This window comes from Mustelus asterias, chromosome 13, assembly GCF_964213995.1.
Source record: "Mustelus asterias chromosome 13, sMusAst1.hap1.1, whole genome shotgun sequence".
NCBI classification, from domain to species: domain Eukaryota; kingdom Metazoa; phylum Chordata; class Chondrichthyes; order Carcharhiniformes; family Triakidae; genus Mustelus; species Mustelus asterias.
In genome coordinates this window covers 108,727,545-108,750,717 of record NC_135813.1, presented here as the reverse complement: position 1 = coordinate 108,750,717, position 23,173 = coordinate 108,727,545, and the positions used below count along the sequence as shown (strand labels likewise).

The window sequence follows — 23,173 nt, the reverse complement described above, 5'->3', positions numbered from 1 at the left end:
GATTGGAAAATTGCACATCACTCAGCTGGATAAGAATGCTGGGAGTGGGAAACCAATGAGTTATAGACCAGCAGAACAAGGGAATGTCTATGGATGTTATTTATATCGATCCCCAGAAAGCATTCAGTAAAGTCGCTCATAAGAGAATGTGACCAAAAGGTGCAGCTTATGGAATTGAAGTTGAATTATTGACCTGGCTGGGAGATTGGTTCAGCAACAGAAGCCAGAGAGTTAGGGTTAATGGGAAGGTACTCGAATTGGGAGGATATGAATTGTGGCATCTCACAGGAATCTGTATTGGGTTCTCAGCTATTCATGATTTTTATCAATAATTTCGACGGCAGAGTTAGAGTAGAGAATCACATATCCAAGTTTGCTGATGATATGAAGATAAGTAATATTAAAGGCAGTTTAGATAGAAGCATAAAATTACAAACCATTATGAATAGATTAAGGGCGAGATTTTCCAGATCCCCCGCAGCGTGTTTTCTGGTGGCGGAGGCGCCTTGTAATTGGCGACCAGTGGGATGTTCCAGTCCCACCAATGTTTACGGCATTTTGAGTGGCTTGCTCATCCCGCTACCAGGGATCCTGCCGTAGGGTGGAGGGGGGTGGGAGTCGCCTTCGGAGGCACTGGAAGATCCCAGCAGCAGGAAGGGCTAGAAAGTCCTATCCTAAGTGAATCTTGAGGAGGCAATGGATTAATGGTATTATTGCTAGACTATTAATCCAGAAACTCAGCTAATGTTCTGGGAGCCCAGGTTTGAATCCTGCCATGGCAGATAGTGGAATTTGAATTCAATAAAAAATATCTGGAATTAATAATCTACTGATGACCATGAAGCCATTATCCATTGTTGGAAAAACCCATCTGGTTCACTAATGTCCTTTAGGGAAGGAAATCTGCCGTCCTTACCTGGTCTGGCCAACACGTGACTCCAGGCCACAGCAATGTGGTTGACTCTCAACTGCCCTCCAAGGGCAACTAGGGATGGGCAATAAATGCTGGCCAGTCAGCCATGCCCATGTCCCACGAATGAATAATAAAAAAAGAATCTGGGGCAAATGGTTTTTAACATAGGCAAACAGGAGATTGTCCACTCAGAACATAGCATAGATGATTTGGAGTTGGGGACCAAGTGTAGTGTGTCAAAATTTGCAGATGACATTAAGATGAGTGGCAGAGAAAAGTGTGCAGAGGACGCTGAAAGTCTGCAAGGGGATATAGATAGTCTAAGTGAGTGGGTGAGGGTCTGGCAGATGGAGTACAATGTTGGTAAATGTGAGGTCATCCATTTTGGTAGGAATAACAGCAAAATGGATTATTATTTAAATGGTAAAAAATTGCAGCATGCTGCTGTGCAGAGGGACCTGGGTGTCCTTGTGCAAGAATCACAAGGAGTTGGTTTGCAGGTGCAGCAGGTAATTAAGAAGGCAAATGGAATTTTGACCTTCATTGCTAGAGGGATGGAGTTTAAAAACAGCGAGGTTATGTTGCAACTGTAGAAGGTGCTGGTGAGGCCACACCTGGAGTACTGTGTACAGTTTTGGTCTCCTTACTTGAGAAAGGATATACTGACACTGGAGGGGATGCAGAGGAGATTCATTAGGTTGATTCCGGAGTTGAGAGGGTTAGCTTATGAGGAGAGACTGAGTAGACTGGGGCTATACTCATTGGAATTTAGAAGAATGAGGGGAGATCTTATAGAAACATATAAGGTTATAAAGGGAATAGATAATATCGAAGCAGGGAAGTTGTTTCCATTGGCGGGTGAAACCAGAACTAGGAGGCATGGCCTCAAAATAAGGGGAAGCAGATTTAGGACTGAGTTGAGGAGGAACTTCTTCACACAAAGGGTTGTGAATCTATGGAATTCCCTGCCCAGTGAAGCAGTTGAGGCTACCTCATTGAATGTTTTGAAGGCAAGGATAGATAAATTTTTGATAGTAAAGGAATTAAGGGTTATGGTGAGCAGGCGGGTAAGTGGAGCTGAGTCCACGAAAAGATCAGCCATGATCTTATTGAATGGCGGAGCAGGCTCGAGGGGCCAGATGGCCTACTCCTGCTCCTAGTTCTTATGTAGAACTTAAAAAGGGTAGGTTGGAGCACTTTCTAAATAGTGAAAGGCTAGAAACAATGGAAGTTCAGAGTGACCTAGGAGCCCATGTAGATAGTTAAAATGTCATAGACAGTTACAGAAAAGAATCAAGAAAACTAATGAAATGTTCAGCTTTCTATCTAGAGAACTTTAATACAAGGAGTGACATATTCTCCTTCAGCTAGACCACACCCAAGATATTGTATGCAATTCTGGGCACCACACCTTAAATTGGAATTGGAAGGAGTGTGGGTAGATTTATTAAACTGTGACATGAACTTCAAGAGTTAAAGTAAAAAGATAGGTTACTCAAATTCGGGTTTTGATCCCTAGAATTTAGAAGGTTACCAAAGTTTTGAAGATATTGAGGGTAAGAAATAAAAGAGTCCATAGAATAATAGATGGTGAAAAATTATCTACATTAGTTGGGGAGTTAAGGACTAGGGGGCATTGGCTAAAAGTTAAAGTCAGACGTCTTGGGAGTGAAGTTAGAAAAGAATTTTACCCAAAAAGGGTCGTTGAAGTTCAGTGGTTCTTTAGAAGCAAATGGCTGTGGATGTTAGATTAGTTGTTAACTTAAAATTGAAGGTCGACATTTATTAGCCAAAGGTATTGAGGGATAAATGGCAAAGGCCAGTACAGATAAATCATGATCAATTGAAATAGGCTGAAGGAGCTAAATGGCCTACTCCTAATGTTCCTGTGAGGGGAAATGGAGCTGAGGTACAGATCAACTGTGATCGGATGACCCTTCTCAAGGACAATTAAGGATGGGCAATAAATGCTGGCCTAGTCAGTGATGCCCACATCCCGTGAACAAATCAAAAACAAGAATGGTGGGACAGGTTGAACAGGCTGAATGGTTTACTTGTGCTTTCTGTGTTCCTATGATTGAAACATTAGGTCCTTATCCACAGCATAAGTCTATTTTAGATCTTCCAGTTTGATTGCTGTTGGAAGTGTGAGCAAGAAGACGATGCAGACTAGAAGGGCTGAATGGCCTCCTTCTGTACTGTAGCGATTCTATGATTCTATGACTTTTGCCCATCTAGCTAAACTAGTGTTGGTCCTGGCATACTTACAAAGTATGCCGCCAGTAATATTTCCTCCTACAATTAGGAACTTGCCACTAAGACAGGAAATGATGCGCAGCTACAGGATTTATTTGCAGCTTAAAGAACCAGGTATCAACAGGAACTATTTATCTGTTGATCTACAGGATGGATAATCGTGGCACAATTTCTCAGTGGGCTGTTTCAGAATACAGATCTCACACGCTTACAGAGGCGGCAGCACATTGTTGTTTACAGGGAGCCCTCTTTGGAATGGAGAGCAGGTGTTATCTGAGATAATTCCACAGTCAGTGTGGAAGTAAGCAAACAAGGCAGCAAGTGCCACCTCCAATTACCCTGCACAGCAACTCAGTTCTGCAAGAGGTTTAATGATTTCATCAGGTAAGGTATGAGGAGGAGATTATATATTCCGAGGATACAATGGTGGATGCCTTCTCATATATTGGAGTCCTGTCAGGAGCCCACAACTCACACCAGATGCTCCTGGCACAGGGAAATGGGTCAAGGTGGGTTCAGAGATGTGGGCAGGTTTGTCTTATTGGAATATCATAGGGAAGCCAGCCCTAACTTTTTTTAAATTCATTTGTGGGACATGGGCGTCGCTGGCTGGCCAGCATTTATTGCCCATCCCTAGTGGCCCTTCTTCAAAAGACAGTTGAGAGTCAGCCATATTGCTGTGGCTCTGGAGTCACATGTAGGCCAGACCAGGTAAGGATGGCAGATTTCCTTCCCTAAAAAACATTAGTGAACTGGATGGGTTTTTCCCAACAATCGACAATGGTTTCACGGTCATCAGTAGACTCTGAATTCCAGATAGTTTTTATTGAATGCAAATTCCACCATCTGCCATGGCGGGATTCGAACGCAGGTCCCCAGAATATTAGCTGAGTTTCTGGGTTAATCTTCTAGCGATAATACCACTAGGCCAACGTCTTCCCAAACTACAAATGAATTAGCAAACCTCCAGGATAAGGAATCATGTAAATTAATTATAATATTAATATTATGCTCCTTAAACCTTAATTAGCCTGTAGACAGCTATCATGCTATTCTACTCTACGTGCTGTATATCTAATACCTTTGGTACAACGGACAGAGTGAGGAAGCAATATCTTGTCATGATTCTGAGATCTACGAGACATCAAATATCTACTTATCCAGGCCACAGCAGTTATCTATTGGGTTTAGCACATTTTAGTTACGAAAACGTCATCTCTGCCTTGACAGTTAGGCAACTGATCACAATTAAAACACAATGTACAATAAACTATCACCAGTACATTTGACAAAATAATCTTATTCTCTTGTGTTTGCATTCTTTTCTGTTAAAAGATTCATGCTTTCGGATGAATTTAATATTAGCTCACCATCTTAACTGTGTCGATATGGTTACATAGTAACATGCCATTTAGCTCTTATTTTAGATGTAGATATTTGTACAGTACCTTGATGTCTGGTGTCGGCAAATTCACTTTTTCCTCAATTTTAGGAACGCCTAAATCACAAACCATCTCAATGTAGTGATTTCCTGTCACAATGGAGTGCAGATTGATATGATAATCGCCAAGTATTTTCTGAATGGGTGGATCACTCTGAAGCAAAGAAGGTGTCTTTTTTTTCTCCTTGTCATTGTCTATTCCCTTTGTATTCTTGCTGCTGTCTTTGCCTCCCTAGTTCCTCCTCAAAAAATATACATTATAGCCAAATCAACACTTGCAAACACCAAAACAAAACAAGCATTTTTATACTACTGTTTAATGTCTGGCACCCTTAGCTTGGCACAAAACCCGACAAACTGGTAGTGTTGAGTCTATGACTAGATGAGGTGGCACGTTGGCACCGTGGTTAGCACTGCTGCCTCAGAGCGCGAGGGACCCAGGTTCAATTCCGGCCTCGGGTGACTGTCTGCATGGAGTTTGCATGTTCTCCTCGTCTCTGTGTGGGTTTCCTCTGGGTGCTCCAGTTTCCGCACACATTCCAAAAATGTGTGGATTAGGTTTATTGGCCATGCTAAAATTAACCCTTGGTGTCAAGGGGATTAGCAGAGTAAATATGTGGGGTTACGGGGATAGAGCCTGGATGGGATTGATGTCGGTGCAGGACTGATGGGCCAAATGGCCTCGTTCTGCACTGTCGAGATTCTATGACTAACATCACTAGTCACATCCAAGGGTCTTCACCCAAATTGAAACACTAAATCCCTGCGATTATGATATTAAAGAGCAATACTTCCTCAACGTTTTGAGGATTTCTAAGTGAGAAAAGATATTTTCAATGTGCAGTATAGGAAATTATTTCATCTGGTTGAAGGGATGGATGGCGTGCTCTGAGATATGACAGAACCCTTTCCTTTGCTTTCCTGATATAGATTTGCATATGCATTATTGCTACAACCTTTGCAGAATCATGAGCTTTCCCTTTCACAGGAGTTTCTGGAATCTTGTCCTCCTCTGTCTCGATTGGCCAGGAAAGGATCTATTGAAACAAACAAAACTTTAATCTCAAAATAAAACATTCACCTGATAAATGTTCAATCTGAGAATTAGATCACATCACGAAGCAAAGTAAAAAGTTACAAAATCCATCAAGATTTCAGTGTTCCACAAAAGTACTCTGAGTTCATAAGATGGTACAATCCCTACAGTGCAGAAGGAGGCCATTCGGCCCATTGAGTCTGCACCAATAACAATCCTACCCAGGCCCTATCCCTGAAACCCCACATATTTACTGTGCTAATCCCTCTAACATACACATCCCAGGACACTAAGGAACAATTTAGCATGGCCAATCAACCTAACCCACACATCTTTGGACTGTGGGAGGAAACCAGAGCACACAGGGGAAACCCACGCAGACATGGGGAGAACGTGCAAAATCCACACAGACAGCAACCCAAGCCGGGAATCGAACCCGGGTCCCTGGAGCTGTGAGGCAGCAGTGCTAACCACTGTGCCACCATGCTATCCATGATGATGCCTGATCTATGGGGCCTCTCAGCCCCATTCACTATAAAAAGAAAAATAGGAGTCTTAAATGAATTTCGCTGTGAGTGGAAATGAGAAATTCTACACTCACTCCGACTGGGGTTTCTACCCACAGTTTTTTATAATGGATTAAACTGTCTCAAACCCACAGATAGATTTTGACTACAAAATTCTAGATCCAGATCATCAGGCATTCATCAGAACAGAGTCGCTGTCCAAGATTACAGAGTTTTTTTCATTGTGGCACATGAAAAGATTCATAACATCCACATCAACTTCAATCAGCGATTAAAACTCAAGGAAACCCCATGATTTCATGTGGCAGAAATGTGAAAGCATGTTTCAGAAAATGGCAGATTCGTGACAAAACAGAATTGGCAGCTGATAACTACAAACAAGGCCTACCTTTTCTTCGATGACAGTTACTGTCAGCCCATGCTGCAGCAATTGCTTGAGTGCATACAATTCTTTCACCAGGTGAATCTTGGAATAGTTATATATGACAGGATCTCCCCACGGTTTTTGAGGTAACTTGTGATTAAACACTGAAGGGAAAATGATATTAAAAATACATATATATATTTTTTGTAGCTTACTTTTCTTTTCACAGAAACTTGTTTCCCATCACCTTACATAAGAGAAGTGTAGGAAATTGTGTTGGGCATCTGTATTGACGCACTGTCAGAAACTTTATTAGTGAATGAAAAGGGATTTATTTAGTGATCTTCAAGAGCAGCAACATGTTTGCTCTAAAATACCTCTGCCGAGGAGAGCTCCTCTCCCTGGGGAGAATTCCCCACTCTGAGTCCCGACTGGTCAAGCAGGCCAGGTGACCCTTACTCTGTTGTGTTGCCCTCAAAGAGAAGAATCACCACAGCATCAGTAATAGGCAGCACAACAACATAAAGTGAACGAGGAAGGAATATTTTCCAGCTGAAATATTAAAGCTTACGGACAAAAAATAACGGAGAATTCAAAATGGAGAAAATGTAAGTAGGAAGAGATTGAAGAGATGGGATGGAAAGAAACATGGGTGACATGGTCTGAACTGTACCATATTTTCATTAAGTATGCCCAATTTTGCAGGAATGTTTAGTTTGTCTTAGTTTGGCATTTATTCACCTCCGTTAAAAACAAGAGCTGCAGTGGGGTAAACAATAATATAGAAATTTTTGTCAGTGATAAATCTGAATCTATCTGTATTTTCTCTGCCACTTGTCACCAATTGTGTCTTCGACAGACACAAAGCTCTTAACTTACATTTCAGCATACTCCTAAAAATATATTAAACAGCTCAAACATTTATCTATCTTTCACACTTAACCTGTATTTATTATATCTTTTATTAAACTTTGAGTGATTGTCTTTTGAGTTGTTGCAAGTTTGGGATCTTATCCACGTCACAGAATCTGCAGCAGTAATACTTATTTTTAGCCTGTTCCTCTTATTCATCACTATATTCACCCTCCAATCCCAAAAATTGATATTCTGTCATCTGTGGTTGTCCTGCAGTAAAAGTGTCTTTATTTTATTTACCATAATAGCTTTGCAGAGGTGTGTCTTTTTACCCGGATAAAGCACAGACTATGAGATGATTTGATTTGATGAGCCCAGGCTGCATCTATCTGGATAGATTGTTTCAGCTGGATAGATTAGGAAGACAAGGAGGCATCTGTAAAAGTTGTGTTGTTTTCACAGCGCGTCACTGTCCCCTGTAACAAGTTGAAGGCTCGGGTAGGTGTTGTGGAATTATTTCAAACGAGAGTCAGAATCCTACAGTGCAGAAGGAGGCCATTCGACCCATCAAGACTGCACCAACCAGGCCCAATCCCCATAACCCCATGCATTTACCCGAGCTCATTCCCCTGACACTAAGGGGCAATTTAGCATGGCCAATCCACCTAACCCATACATCTTTAGACTGCAGGAGGAAACCGAAGCATCCAGAGGAAACCCACGCAGACAGTGACCCAAGCCGGGAATCGAACCCAGGTCCCTGGCGCTGTGAGGCAGCAGTGCTAACCACTGTGCCACCATGTCGAGTTCTTGGCTGAGGTGGATATCGCTGCGTATAACATGTAGGTGGGATGTTTATTGAGGGACCTCATGGACACTCTGCTCTTCTAGAAATCATTTTAATTGTGCCTAAGGTTCAGAGAGGATTTTTCAAAATTTCATTTTCCTATCAGTGTGTTAATTTTTGCTTCCGGCAGGTTGGTTAAGAAGGTTAAGGCTCATGGGATACAAGGAGAGGTGGCTGGATGGGTAGAAAACTGGCTTGGCCACAGGAGACAGAGGGTAGTGGTCGAAGGGTCTTTTTCCGGCTGGAGGTCTGTGACCAGTGGTGTTCCGCAGGGCTCTGTACTGGGACCTCTGCTATTTGTGATATATATAAATGATTTGGAAGAAGATGTAACTGGTGTTATCAGCAAGTTTGCGGATGACACGAAGATAGCTGGACTTGCGGATAGCGATGAACATTGTCGGACAATACAGCAGGATATAGATAGGCTGGAAAATTGGGCGGAGAAATGGCAGATGGAATTTAATCCAGATAAATGCGCATTTATCTGGATTAAATTCCATCTGCCATTTTGGAAGAACTAATGTAAGGGGGAGTTATACAATCAATGGCAGAACCATCAAGAGTATAGAAACACAGAGGGACCTAGGCGTGCAAGTCCACAAATCCTTCAAGGTGGCAGCACAGGTGGAGAAGGTGGTGAAGAAGGCACATGGTATGCTTGCCTTTATAGGACGGGGTATAGAGTATAAAAGCTGGAAACCATAGAAACCATAGAAACCCTACAGTACAGAAAGAGGCCATTCGGCCCATCAAGTCTGCACCGACCACAATCCCACCCAGGCCCTACCCCCATATCCCTACATATTTTACCCGCTAATCCCTCTAAGTGGAGGGAGTCTGATGTTGCAGCTGTACAGAACGCTGGTTAGGCCACATGTGAAGTACTGCGTCCAGTTCTGGTCGCCGCACTACCAGAAGGACGTGGAGGTTTTAGAGAGAGTGCAGAGAAGGTTTACCAGGATGTTGCCTGGTTTAGAGGGTCTTAGCTATGAGGAGAGATTGGGTAAACTGAGCTTGTTCTCTCTGGAAAGAGGGAGAATGAGGGGAGACCTAATAGAGGTGTACAAAATTATGAAGGGTTTAGATAGGGTGAACAGTGGGAAGCTTTTTCCCAGGTCGGAGGTGACGATCACGAGGGGTCACGGGCTCAAGGTGAGAGGGGCGAGGTATAACTCAGATATCAGAGGGACGTTTTTTACACAGAGAGTGGTGGGGGCCTGGAATGCGCTGCCAAGTAGGGTGGTGGAGGCAGACACGCTGGCATCGTTTAAGACTTACCTGGATAGTCACATGAGCAGTCTGGGAATGGAGGGATACAAACGAATGGTCTAGTTGGACCAATGAGCGGCACAGGCTTGGAAGGCCAAAGGGCCTGTTTCCTGTGCTGTACTGTTCTTTGTTCTTTGTTCTCCCAGGAGCTGGTGTTCCTACTCGCAGGCACCTAGAGCCACAATATGGAACCAATTCAGTGGACCAGCTGGTGTTGTTCATTATTTTCATCTGTTTGTATTTGAATGAAAGAAGATTACTGTCAGCTCTTCTGGATTGAATTCAAACACAGTGACACACTTACCCAGAGGCCAGCAATGTGTTCGGTGAAAATATTCTTGCTTCTGAGGCAAAAGGTGAAGTTGCACTTGGTGGCACAGTGGTTAACACTGCTGCCTCACAGCAACAGGGACCGGGTTCGATTTCTGGTTTGGGTCACTGTCTGCACATTCTCCACATGTCAGTGTGGGTTTCCTCTGGGTGCTCTGGTTTCCCCCACAGTCCAAAAGACATGCTGGTTAGGTGCATCGGCCATGCTAAATTCTCCCTCAGTGTACCCGAACAGGTGCCGGAGTGTGGCGACTCGGGATTTTTCACCGGGATTTCATTGCAGTGTTAATGTAAGTCTACTTGTGACACTAATAAATAAACTTTAAAACACTCCAAAGTCTTGACCAGATAATCTAGGTGACACTTTCAGTGCAGTGATAGGAAGTGTGGAAGAGTTGCACTGTCACAGGTAGAGCCTTTTTGATGAGAAGTTAAACCCTCTTGGATTGGTGTAAAATAAAACATTTGAAGATGAACGGGGTATCTCCCCCACTCGCCTTGTGTCCTGGACTACATTTATTCCTCAACCATCATCATCATAACCAGAGAGAAACCAACATCTTGGCTAAGAATTCTCCAGCCATTCACGCCCAAGCCGCTGCCAGTGAGAATTTGGCGATCTGCCAAATCACCGTTTACTGCAGCAGGACTGGAGAATCCCAGCCACCAGTGAGGTCGGAAAATTCTGGCTCTCAATGCTGATTGAGTGGCTTCTGCGATGTGGAAAATGGCAACTGTGTTTCCTAACCTCAAAACAACTCAAAAGCATTTCATTGACTGTGAAGCACTTTCAAACAGCCCAAAGTTATGAAAAGCACGACATAAATGAACATTTAGAGAGGTTTAGTATGCTCAAGAATACGCAGCATGGCTTTGCCAAAGGCAGATCGTGCCTTACGAGCCTGGTGGAGTTCTTCGAAAATATGACTAAACACATTGACGAAGGGAAGGCGGTAGATGTGGTTTATATGGATTTTAGCAAGGCGTACGATAAGGTCCCCCATGCAAGGCTTCTCGGAAAAGTGAGAGAGCATGGGATCCAAGGGGCTGCTGCCCTGTGGATCCAGAACTGGCTTGCCGAAAGGAGGCAGAGAGTGGATATAGATGGGTCTTTTTCTAAATGGAGGTCGGTCACCAGTGGTGTGCCCCAGGGATCTGTTCTGGGACCCTTACTGTTTGTCATTTTCATAAATGACCTGGATGAGGAAGTGGAGGGATGGGTTGGTAAGTTTGCCGACGACACGAAGGTTGGTGGGGTTGTGGATAGTCTGGAGGGATGTCAGAAGCTACAGAGGGACATAGACTGGGCGGGGAAGTGGCAGATGGACGTCAACCCAGATAAATGCATAGTGGTCCATTTTGGCAGGTCGAATGGGATGAAGGAGTACAATATAAAGGGAAAGACTCTTAGTACGGTAGAGGATCAGAAGGACCTTGCGGTCCGGGTCCATATGCGGGTCCGGGTCATAAATACTCATTAAGCACCTCTGCCATTTCTACTGGTTCCGTACTGATTTTCCTGCCTTCACCTTTTATAGGCCCTATTCCTTCACGTCTCATCCTTTTACTTTTCACATATTTATAGAACGCCTTAGGGTTTTCCTTAATCTTACCTGCCAAGGCCTTCTCGTGACCCCTTCTGGCTCTCCTAATTTCCTTCTTTAGCCCCTTCCTACAAGCCGTATACTCATCTAGATCCCTATCTTTGCCAAGCTCTCTGAACCTTTTGTACGCTTTCCTTTTCTTCTTGACTCGGTCCCGCACAGCTTTCGTACACCACGGTTCCTTTAACCTACCAACTGCTCCCTGTCTGCTCGGAACATTGTCCTGTAGAACCCGAGAAAGACATTCCTTGAAAAACTGCCACCTCTCTTCAGTAGATTTCCCCGAGAATACCTCCTTCCAATTTACTCCTCTAATTTGCTGCCTTATGTTTTCATATTGATTGCAGAGCCTCAGGCGATGATCTTTGCGTCGTTGATGGAGATGGGAGAGGTGCCGGAGGATTGGAGGATTGCGGATGTGGTTCCTATTTTCAAGAAGGGGAATAGGGATAGCCCAGGTAATTACCGACCGGTGAGTCTAACCTCAGTGGTTGGTAAACCGATGGAGAAGATCCTGAGGGACAGGATATATGAGCATTTAGAGAGGTTTAGTATGCTCAAGAATACTCAGCATGGCTTTGTCAAGGGCAGATCGTGCCTTACGAGCCGGGTGGAGTTCTTCGAAAATGTGACTAAACACATTGACGAAGGGAAGGAGGTAGATGTGGTTTATATGGATTTTAGCAAGGCGTTCGATAAGGTCCCCCATGCAAGGCTTCTAGAAAAAGTGAGAGGGCATGGGATCCAAGGGGCTGCTGCCCGGTGGATCCAGAACTGGCTTGCCCAAAGGAGGCAGAGAGTGGGTATAGATGGGACTTTTTCTAAATGGAGATCGGTCACCAGTGGTGTGCCCCAGGGATCTGTTCTGGGACCCTTGCTGTTTGTCATTTTCATAAATGACCTGGATGAGGAAGCGGAGGGATGGGTTGGTACGTTTGCCGACGACATGAAGGTTGGTGGGGTTGTGGATAGTCTGGAGGGATGTCAGAAGTTACAGAGGGACATAGATAGGATACAAGACTGGGCGGACAAGTGGCAGATGGACTTCAACCCAGATAAATGCATAGTGGTCCATTTTGGTCGGTCAAATGGGATGAAGGAGTACAATATAAAGGGAAAGACTCTTAGTATTGTAGAGGATCAGAAGGACCTTGCGGTCCGGGTCCATAGGACTCTAAAATCAGCCCCACAGGTGGAGGAGGTGGTTAAGAAGGCGTATGGTGTGCTGGCCTTTATCAATCGAGGGATTGAGTTTAGGAGTCCGGGGATAATGTTGCAGCTATATAAGACCCTCGTCAGACCCCACTTAGAGTACTGTGCTCAGTTCTATAGGAACTATAGGAAGGATGTGGAAAAGATTGAAAGGGTGCAGAGGAGATTTATAAGGATGTTGCCTGGATTGAGTGGCATGCCCTATGAGGATTGGCTGAGGGAGCTCCGTCTTTTCTCCTTGGAGAGATGAAGGATGAGAGGAGACCTAATAGAGGTATATAAGATGTTGAGAGGCATAGAACGGGTGGACTCTCAGAGGCTTTTTCCCAGGGTGGAAATGTCTGCTACGAGAGGACACAGGTTTAAGGTGCTGGGGGGTAGGTACAGGGGAGATGTTAGGGGGAAGTTTTTCACACAGAGGGTGGTGGGCGAGTGGAATCGGCTGCCGTCAGGGGTGGTGGAGGCAAACTCAATAGGGTCTTTTAAGAGACTCCTGGATGAGTACATGGAGCTTAATAGGATGGAGGGTTATAGGTAGGTCTAGAAGGTAGGGATGTGTTCTGCACAATTTGTGGGCCGAAGGGCCTGTTTGTGCTGTAGTTTTTCTATGTTTCTATGTTTCTATATTTCCCCTTACTCCATATAAACACTTTCCTAGCTTGCCTGATCCTCTCTTTTTCCAATGCAAGTCTAAAGGAGATAGAGCTATGATCGCTATCCCCAAGATGCTCTCCCACTGAGAGATCTGACACCTGTCCAGGTTCATTGGTCCGTGATGTCTCAGACCGTGTTTTCCAGATTCTGAAGGGGGAGGGGAAACAGTCACAAGTCGTGGTGCACATTGGTACCAATGACATAGGTAAGAGAAGGGACGGGGATTTAAAGCAGGAATTTCTGGAGCTGGGCTGGAAGCTGAGAGCCAAGACGAAACATGTGGTCATCTCTGGTACGTTGCCGGTACCACGTGATAGCGAGTTGAGGAACAGGGAGAGAGTGCAGTTAAATATGTGGTTGCAGGGATGGTGTAGGAGGGAGGGTTTCAGATACGTGGATAATTGGAACACGTTCTGGGGAAGGTGGGACCTGTACAAACAGGACGGGGTGCACCTGAACCAGAGGGGCACCAATATCCTCGGAGGGAAATTTGTTACGGCTCTTCAGGGGGGTTTAAACTAATTTGTCAGGGGAGTGGGAAAGGGAGTTGTAGTCCAGAAGTCAGTGAGGGTGGTGAGGTATTGGGGAAGGTATCAGGGTCAAGGGTGGGTACTGGTAGACAGGAAGGTGGGTTGAAGTGTGTCTACTTCAATGCAAGGAGCATCCGGAACAAGGTAGATGAACTTGGGGCGTGGATTGGTACTTGGGACTACGATGTTGTGGCCATTACGGAGACGTGGGTAGAACAAGGACAGGAATGGTTGTTGGACGTTCCGGGGTATAGATGTTTCACTAAGTGTAGGGAAGCTGGTAAAAGAGGTGGAGGAGTGGCATTGTTAATCAAGGATAGTTTAACGGCTGCGGAAAGGCACTTCGTGGGGGATCTGCACACTGAGGTAATATGGGCTGAAGTTAGAAATAGGAAAGGAGCGGTCACGTTGCTAGGAGTTTACTATAGGCCCCCAAATAGTAATAGAGATGTGGAGGAAGAAATTGCTAAGCAGATTATGGATATGTGTGGGGGTCACAGGGTAGTTGGCATGGGGGACTTTAACTTTCCAAATATTGATTGGAACCTTTGTAGGTCAAATAGTTTGGATGGGGCAGTTTTTGTGCAGTGTGTGCGGGAGGGTTTCCTGACACAATATGTGGATGGGCCGACTAGAGGTGAGGCCACATTGGATTTGGTACTGGGAAATGAACCGGGCCAAGTGTTAGATTTGGTTGTGGGAGAGCAATTTGGAGATAGTGACCACAATTCGGTGTCTTTTGTTATTGCAATGGAGAGGGATAGGGCCGTACGGCAGGGCAAGGTTTACAATTGGGGGAGGGGTAATTATGATGCGATTAGGCAAGAATTAGGGGGCATAAGTTGGGAACAGAAACTGTCAGAGAAAGGAACTAATGAAAAGTGGAATTTTTTCAAGGAACAAATACTGGATGTCCTTGATAGGTATGTTCCTGTCAGGCAGGGAGGAAATGGCCGAGTGAGGGAACCATGGTTCACAAAAGAGGTGGAATGTCTTGTGAAAAGGAAGAGGGAAGCTTATGTCGGGATGAGGAAACAAGATTCAGATGGCTCGATTGAGGGTTACAAGTTAGCAAGGAATGAGCTGAAAAAGGGGCTTAGGAGAGCTAGGAGGGGACATGAGAAGTCCTTGGCGGGTCGGATCAAGGAAAACCCCAAGGCTTTTTACTCTTATGTGAGGAATAAAAGAATGACCAGGGTGAGGTTAGGGCCGGTCAAGGACAGTAGTGGGAACTTGTGTATGGAGTCAGTAGAGATAGGCGAGGTGATGAATGAATACTTTTCTTCAGTGTTCACCAAGGAGAGGGGCCATGTTTTTGAGGAAGAGAAGGTGTTACAGGCTAATAGGCTGGAGGAAATAGATGTTCGGAGGGAGGATGTCCTGGCAGTTTTGAATAAACTGAAGGTCGATAAGTCCCCTGGGCCTGATGAAATGTATCCTAGGATTCTTTGGGAGGTAAGGGATGAGATTGCAGAGCCTTTGGCGTTGATCTTTGGGTCCTCGCTGTCCACGGGGATGGTGCCAGAGGACTGGAGAATGGCGAATGTTGTTCCTCTGTTTAAGAAAGGGAATAGAAATGACCCTGGTAATTATAGACCGGTTAGTCTTACTTCGGTGGTTGGTAAATTGATGGAAAGGGTCCTTAGGGATGGGATTTACGACCATTTAGAAAGATGCGGATTAATCCGAGATAGTCAGCACGGATTCGTGAAGGGCAAGTCGTGCCTCACAAATTTGATAGAATTTTTTGAGGAGGTAACTAAGTGTGTTGATGAAGGTAGGGCAGTTGATGTCATATACATGGATTTTAGTAAGGCGTTTGATAAGGTCCCCCATGGTCGGCTTATGATGAAAGTGAGGAGGTGTGGGATAGAGGGAAAGTTGGCCGATTGGATAGGCAACTGGCTGTCTGACCGAAGACAGAGGGTGGTGGTCGATGGAAAATGTTCGGATTGGAGGCAGGTTGCTAGCGGTGTGCCGCAGGGATCAGTGCTTGGTCCTCTGCTCTTTGTGATTTTTATTAATGACTTAGAGGAGGGGGCTGAAGGGTGGATCAGTAAATTTGCTGATGACACCAAGATTGGTGGAGTAGTGGATGAGGTGGAGGGCTGTTGTAGGCTGCAAAGAGACATAGATAGGATGCAAAGCTGGGCTGAAAAATGGCAAATGGAGTTTAACCCTGATAAATGTGAGGTGATTCATTTTGGTAGGACAAATTTAAATGTGGATTACAGGGTCAAAGGTAGGGTTCTGAAGACTGTGGAGGAACAGAGAGATCTTGGGGTCCATATCCACAGATCTCTAAAGGTTGCCACTCAAGTGGATAGAGCTGTGAAGAAGGCCTGTAGCGTGTTAGCTTTTATTAACAGGGGGTTGGAGTTTAAGAGCCGTGGGGTTATGCTGCAACTGTACAGGACCTTGGTGAGACCACATTTGGAATATTGTGTGCAGTTCTGGTCACCTCACTATAGGAAGGATGTGGAAGCGCTGGAAGGAGTGCAGAGGAGATTTACCAGGATGCTGCCTGGTTTGGAGGGTAGGTCATATGAGGAAAGGTTGAGGGAGCTAGGGCTATTCTCTCTGGAGCGGAGGAGGCTGAGGGGAGACTTAATAGAGGTGTATAAAATGATGAAGGGGATAGATAGAGTGAACGTTCAAAGACTATTTCCTCGGGTGGATGGAGCTATTACAAGGGGGCATAACTATAGGGTTCGTGGTGGGAGATACAGGACGGATATCAGAGGTAGGTTCTTTACGCAGAGAGTGGTTGGGGTGTGGAATGGACTGCCTGCAGTGATAGTGGAGTCAGACACTTTAGAAACATTTAAGCGGTTATTGGATAGGCACATGGAGCACAGCAGGATGATAGGGAGTGGGATAGCTTGATCTTGGTTTCAGATAAAGCTCGGCACAACATCGTGGGCCGAAGGGCCTGTTCTGTGCTGTACTGTTCTATGTTCTATGTTCTTACAGCCTCTCCTCTTGTAGGCTTGTCCACATGCTGTGTCAGGAAACCCTCCTGAACACACCTAACGAACTCCTCCCCATCCAATCCCCTTACCCTAGGGATATTCCAATCTATGTTTGGGAAATTAAAGTCTCCCATCACAACAACTCTGCTATTATTGCAACTCTCCAGGATCTGTTTCCCTATCTGCTCCTCCAACTCCCTGTTACTATTGGGCGGCCTATAGAAAACTCCCAGCAAAGTGATCGACCCCTCCCCACTCCGAACTTCCACCCACAGAGACTCTGTAGACAATCCCTCCACAGCTTCCACCTTCTCTACAGCTGTGACACTATTCCTGATCAGCAGTGCCACTCCACCCCCTCTCTTGCCTCCCTCCCTGTCCTTCCTGAAACATCTGAATCCCGGCACCTGTAGTATCCAGTCCTGTCCCTGAGACATCCAAGTCTCCATAATGGCCACCACATCACACTTCCAGGCATCGATCCACGCTCTGAGCTCATCCCCTTTATTCACTATACTCCTGGCATTAAAGTAAACACATCTCAATCCTTTGGTCTGAGCTCTCCCCTTCTGTATCCTCCGTCTATCCTCCCTCTTGCACTGTCTATAACCCTTCTCTGTTTGCGAGCTAACTTCCTCGCTCCCAGTCACCTCGTCTCGATCCCCTCCCCCCAACCTATCTGGTTTAAACTCTCCCCAGTAGCCTTAGCCAACCTTCCCGCCAGGATATTGGTCCCCCTGGGATTCAAGTGCCACCCATTTTGTGTGTACAGGTCACACCTGCCCCTGAAGAGGTCCCAATGGTCCAGGAACCTGAATCCCTGCCCCCTGCACCAGTCCCTCAGCCACACATTCACCCTCCATCTCACTCCATTCCTGTCCCCACCTTCCCGTGGCACAGGCAGCAATCCTGAGATTACTACCTTTGCTTTCCTCCTTCTCAGCTGTCTCCCTAATTCCCTATACTCTCTTTTCATGGCCCCTTCCCCCTTCCTTCCCACATCAGCGGTACCAATATGTACCGCTACCTCTGGCTCCTCTCCCTCCCCCCTCACGATTTCCAGGAGTCGACCAGCGACATCCTGGATCCCGGCCCCAGGGAAGCAGACCACCATCCGAGACTCCCGCCTGCCACCGCAAAAACACCTGTCCGACCCCCTTACTGTCGAGTCCCTGATTAACACTGCCTTCCTCCTCTTTTCCTTAGCCCTCTGAGTGACAGGGCCGGACTCCACTCCGGAGACACGGCCACTGCTGCTTCCCCCAGGCGGGCTGTTCCCCCCCCCAGCAGTACTCAGGCAGGAGTACTTGTTGTGTAGGGGCACACCCACCGGGGTGCTCTCAACCACCTGAGCTTTACCCTTCCTGGCCGTCACCCACTTGGCCTCCACCCGTGGCCCTGGTGTGACCACCTGATGATAGCTCTTGTCTATCACCTCCTCATTCTCCCTTAACAGCCTAAGATCCTCGAGCTGCAGTTCCAGCTCCTTAACACAGTCCCTCAGGAACCGCAGCTCGACACACCCCTCACAGATGTGGATATCCGGGAGGCCACGTGCCTCCAGGACCTCCCACATCCGACACTGGGAACAACACATTGGCTTCACACTCATATTTGCCCCTTTATACCAAGGTACACAGAGAAAAGTAAATAAGAATGAAAAAAACTCACCCCTGTTCGCCCTGTCCCCCGAAGCCCTGTGAGCCAAAGCCCTTATAGCTCTCACTCTGCTTCCCACTCACTCGACTGCCTGCTCCCGACGCTGCTCGCTGTATACTGTGGCCTTCCTTTTATACTTCACGCGCTTAAAAAACCCTTCCCAGACTCCTTAGCAGCCCACTTCCGGTTTTCAGTTTAAAATTAAGAAAAATACTAATCCAAAAATAAAGGCAATAAAACCACACTAACTGACGAAATAAATAAATAAATCTCTCACCAGCACTCCTGCCACAAATCACTCCCTCTCTGCTTGCTCCAGTGGAACAATGAGCAAAGAGATAAGAGATAACAATGAGATAAGTACAGATTGAATGGCAGTTGCGAAAGTTTCAGATATTTATACCATATTGAATCGAATATTTGAGTATTCTCTTAAATACAAAGCTGGACCCTGGTTGGTGGATGGGACATGTGGAATTATTAATTTTATTTTTATACACATAAAAATTGTTTAATATCTGGGCTATGAATAATAAGGCCATTACAATAACCATCCCAAAATTGCTGCATTTAATGTGAAGCAGGATAAGTATGTGAGTGGAAAGGGAGTATAGGGCTAGGTTGACAGAGTTAGATAAGGAAAGCTGTGGGAGGTTCTATAGGGCTGGCTGGGCTCAAAGGCCTGTTTCTGAGCTGAATGTTTCATGTAATAGTTCAATGTAAACACATTGTGCAGCCTTCGAGCAGAGAAAGTGACAGCGACGTGTCAACAGGGACACAAGTGATGCACAACTCTTTTGGCTTTTCATATATAGTAATCCCCAAATAACATCAAGGCAGAATGTTAAAATAGGATGGCCACAAAACCTATATTTCAATATTTCAGGAACTTAAACATGGCAATTTAACGGAATGAATTTTACCATACGAGCATTGATCATTTTCACTGAGTGGAATGTCCAAGGCTGAAGCAGGAGAGGTTGGTTGTGGTGACGATAGCATGCTACTGAGGGATTTTTCACTTTGTGTGTCCACCTGTGGAAAACATTTTATAAAAAAATAAAGGGAGAGACTAACCATCAAGACCCATTTTAAAAATCAATTACACAATAATATAATTATTATTCACACTCTTTTAGTCTGGGTCATAATTCTTTAGGACTGCTTTTTAAAAATGATACATATTAACATCATACTAATTGAGGAAAAACATCAAGTTATGTCCGGAAATATTGAACTTTAAATAAGACCTATGGACATACAGCCAAAGATGGCGAAGGATGAATTCAGTCACTGGTTAAATTGCTGGTGAGTGATACTCTGAGAGAAAGAGACAAAGGAATCACACTCTGGCCACGATTCTCCCAAAAGCGCTGAATTGGCGGGAAAATTTCTAGATCCCGACTGTTTTCTCAGTTCAGCTTCTCACCTGAACCTCCCCACTCTGTGCACTGCAGAGGTATATTTGGTAGCAAAAGCCACAAGCTTTCGGAGCCTTAAGCCCCTTCTTGGATCAGGAATTGGCTAGCTGTAAGAAAGCAGAGGGTGGTGGTTGATGGGAAATATTCATCCTGGAGTTCAGTTACTAGTGGTGTACCGCAAGGATCTGTTTTGGGGCCACTGCTGTTTGTCATTTTTATCAATGACCTGGATGAGGGCGTAGAAGGATGGATTAGTAAATTTGCGGATGACACTAAAGTCGGTGGAGTTGTAGACAGTGCGGAGGGAAGTGGCAGGTTACAGAGGGACATAGATAAGCTGCAGAGCTGGGCTGAGAAGTGGCAAATGGAGTTTAATGCGGAAAAGTGTGAGGCGATTCACTTTGGAAGGAGTAACAGGAATACAGAGTACTGGGCTAATGGTAAGATACTTGGTAGTGTGGATGAACAGAGGGATCTGGGTGTCCATGTGCATAGATCCCTGAAAGTTGGCACCCAGATTGATAGGGTTGTTAAGAAGGCGTACAGTGTATTAGCTTTTATTGGTAGAGGGATTCAGTTTCGGAGCCAGGAGGTCATGCTGCAACTGTACAAAACTCTGGTGCGGCCGCATTTGGAGTATTGCGTACAGTTCTGGTCGCCGCATTGTAGGAAAGATGTGGAAGTGTTGGAAAGGGTGCAGAGGAAATTTACCAGGATGTTGCCTGGTATGGTGGGAAAATCGTATGAGGAAAGGCTGAGGGACTTGAGGCTGTTTTTGTTAGAGAGAAGAAGGTTAAGAGGTGACTTAATAGAGGCATACAAGATGATCAGAGGATTAGATAGGGTGGATAGTGAGAGCCTTTTTCCTCGGATGGTGATGGCTAGCACGAGGGGACATAGCTTTAAATTGAGGGGTGAGAGATATAGGACAGATGTTAGAGGTAGGTTCTTTACTCAGAGAGTAGTAAGGGCGTGGAATGCCCTGCCTGCAGCAGTAGTGGACTCGTCAACATTAAGAGCATTCAAATGGTTATTGGATAAACATATGGATGATATTGGAATAGTGTAGGTTAGAGGGGCTTTAGATTGGTTTCACTGGTCGGCGCAACATCGAGGGCCGAAGGGCCTGTACTGCGCTGTAATGTTCTATGTTCTATGTTCTTCAGGTGAGTGGGAATTCTGTTCACAAACAGGGCATATAAAGACACAAACTCAATTTACAGAATAATGTTTGGAATGCGAATACTTACAGCGAATCAAGTCTTTAAGATACAAACAATGTGAGTGGAGAGAGCATCAAGACAGGTTAAAGAGATGCGTATTGTCTCCAGACAGGACAGCTAGTGAGACTCTGCAGGTCCAGGCAAGCTGTGGGGATTGCAGATAGTGTGACATGAACCCAACATCCCGGTTGAGGCCGTCCTCGTGTGTGCGGAACTTGGCTATCAGTTTCTGCTCAGCGACTCTGCGCTGTCGTGTGTCGCGAAGGCCCACTGCACAGCTGCAGAACTGCAGAGGTCCCAGTCGTGAATCTCATTAAAAACCCAGGGGGGCGGAGTCTATTCGCACCAGAGTCTGACAGTTCTGGAACTCTGCGCATGTGCAGTGGCCCCAGTCTGGCAGTCTCCCTGTTTGCTGGTCAGCCTGATCACTGGCCAGCCCAGGACCCCCACAGTGCAGCCTCTCCAGCACCCCCATGGCCCTATCATCGTCCCACAGCAATTCCCGGGCCAAGCCCTGACCCCCCACCCCGGAGCGCCCCAATGTACAGCCCACCACCCCCAGCAGTGGTGGTCCCCCCGCCCCCCTCAGCCCGGCAGATGCCCCCCCCGGCAGACCACCACCTCCCCCCACCCAGCCCGCCCCAATCATTGCCCTCCTTCCATCCCAGACCAATCCTGTCTGCGGAGTGGCAGCGGGACCCCTCACCCCTACTGATCACCCCTAAGCCCCACCCACAATAGACCCCACCCCCTTGGCACTGCCCAATGCCCGGTGGGCAGTGCCAAGGTGCCCCCTGGGCATGGGCACTTTGCCCCTTGGGCACTGCCAGGGGCACAGGCCTGCACTGCCAGGATGCCCATGCCCAGGGGGCACCACACCCCCGCCACCCGACCCCCTGGGGAGTCTGATTGCCCCCCCTTCGTTCCGGCAGGGTCTCGCGCTAGTTCCCCGAACATGGGGAGCTAGTCTGAACCCCACCCTCCTGGCGGGGTGGGAGATTCAATTGGGACCTGAACGTTTCCGATAATTAAGTTTAAAATACATATAAAACATATTTTAAAAGATTCAAATGACTAACCTGTCTTCCCGCCGGTTTCCAGCGTGATCTGACTGGCGACTGTTTGCCGGCTCTGGGAGATGCGCATGCATTCCCGGCGCATGCGCAAATCCCGGAACAAGGCCGGCGACGCGTATCTGCCACCGCAACCTGCCAGAAACATTGCAGGTCGCGATGGGAGAATCGCGGCCTCTGTTTGCAGACAAGGGTACTTCTCATTAATACACAAACTAATTGCCACCTCTGGTAGAGACACTGAGAGGTAGTGGAAGGTGGGTATCATCTCAACAAGAAATATTTTGTGCATAATGACCCAGATGGATTTGTGGATTCCACCATCTCTGGAATATACAATGACGAGGATAAACACTGGAATCTGGAAACTAACTATTCGCCTGCTGAAGTCAGCACTGCTGGAATCACAAATCACAACAGCCGCGACGCTCACCCATCTACCCCTCTGACTACCTACTTTGGACTGAATTCTCATTTTAAATGTGTGTTGGTGTTTTATCATTTTCTTGCATTTATTAAGTTTAAGTTTATTTATTCGTGTCACAAGTAGGTTTACACTCACACTGTAACAAAGCTACTGTGAAAATCACCGAGTCGCCACACTCTGGCGTCTGTTTGGATACATTGAGCAAGAATTTAGCATGGCCGATGCACCTAACCAGCACATCATTTGGACTGTGGGAGGAAACTGGAGCACCCGGAGGAAACCCTCGCAGACATGGGGAGAACGTGCAGACTCCACACAGACAGTGACCCAAGCCGGGAATCAAGCCTGTGTCCCTGGAGCGTGAGGCAGCAGTGCTAACCACTGTGCCGCCCAGTAGTTAATGAGCTCACTCTTTCTTTGAATCAAGAAACCCTGATTAAAGTGGCTCCTTTTAAAACATAAATATTGCGATTGGCAAAAGGTATTTGCGAAGAAAGGGATCCTTTTTAGATGAATTTTGTTGCGTCCAGCAGAGGGGATTGACTACAGGAAAGGAG

At 46.1% G+C, this 23,173-nt stretch overlaps 1 protein-coding gene across 1 annotated transcript in view; it reads right to left on the bottom strand.

The window, feature by feature from the left end:
• Positions 1–23,173, bottom strand: part of LOC144503177 (leucine-rich repeat-containing protein 43-like) — a 41,762-nt gene that overhangs the window by 12,818 nt on the left and 5,771 nt on the right. The window contains exons 2-5 of the mRNA XM_078227684.1: positions 19,396–19,507; positions 6,562–6,701; positions 5,567–5,647; positions 4,618–4,842 (exon numbers count right to left, since the gene is read on the bottom strand). Of these exons, the coding sequence (XP_078083810.1) occupies positions 4,618–4,842; positions 5,567–5,647; positions 6,562–6,701; positions 19,396–19,507 (558 nt within the window). The remainder of the gene's footprint in view (positions 1–4,617; positions 4,843–5,566; positions 5,648–6,561; positions 6,702–19,395; positions 19,508–23,173) is intronic.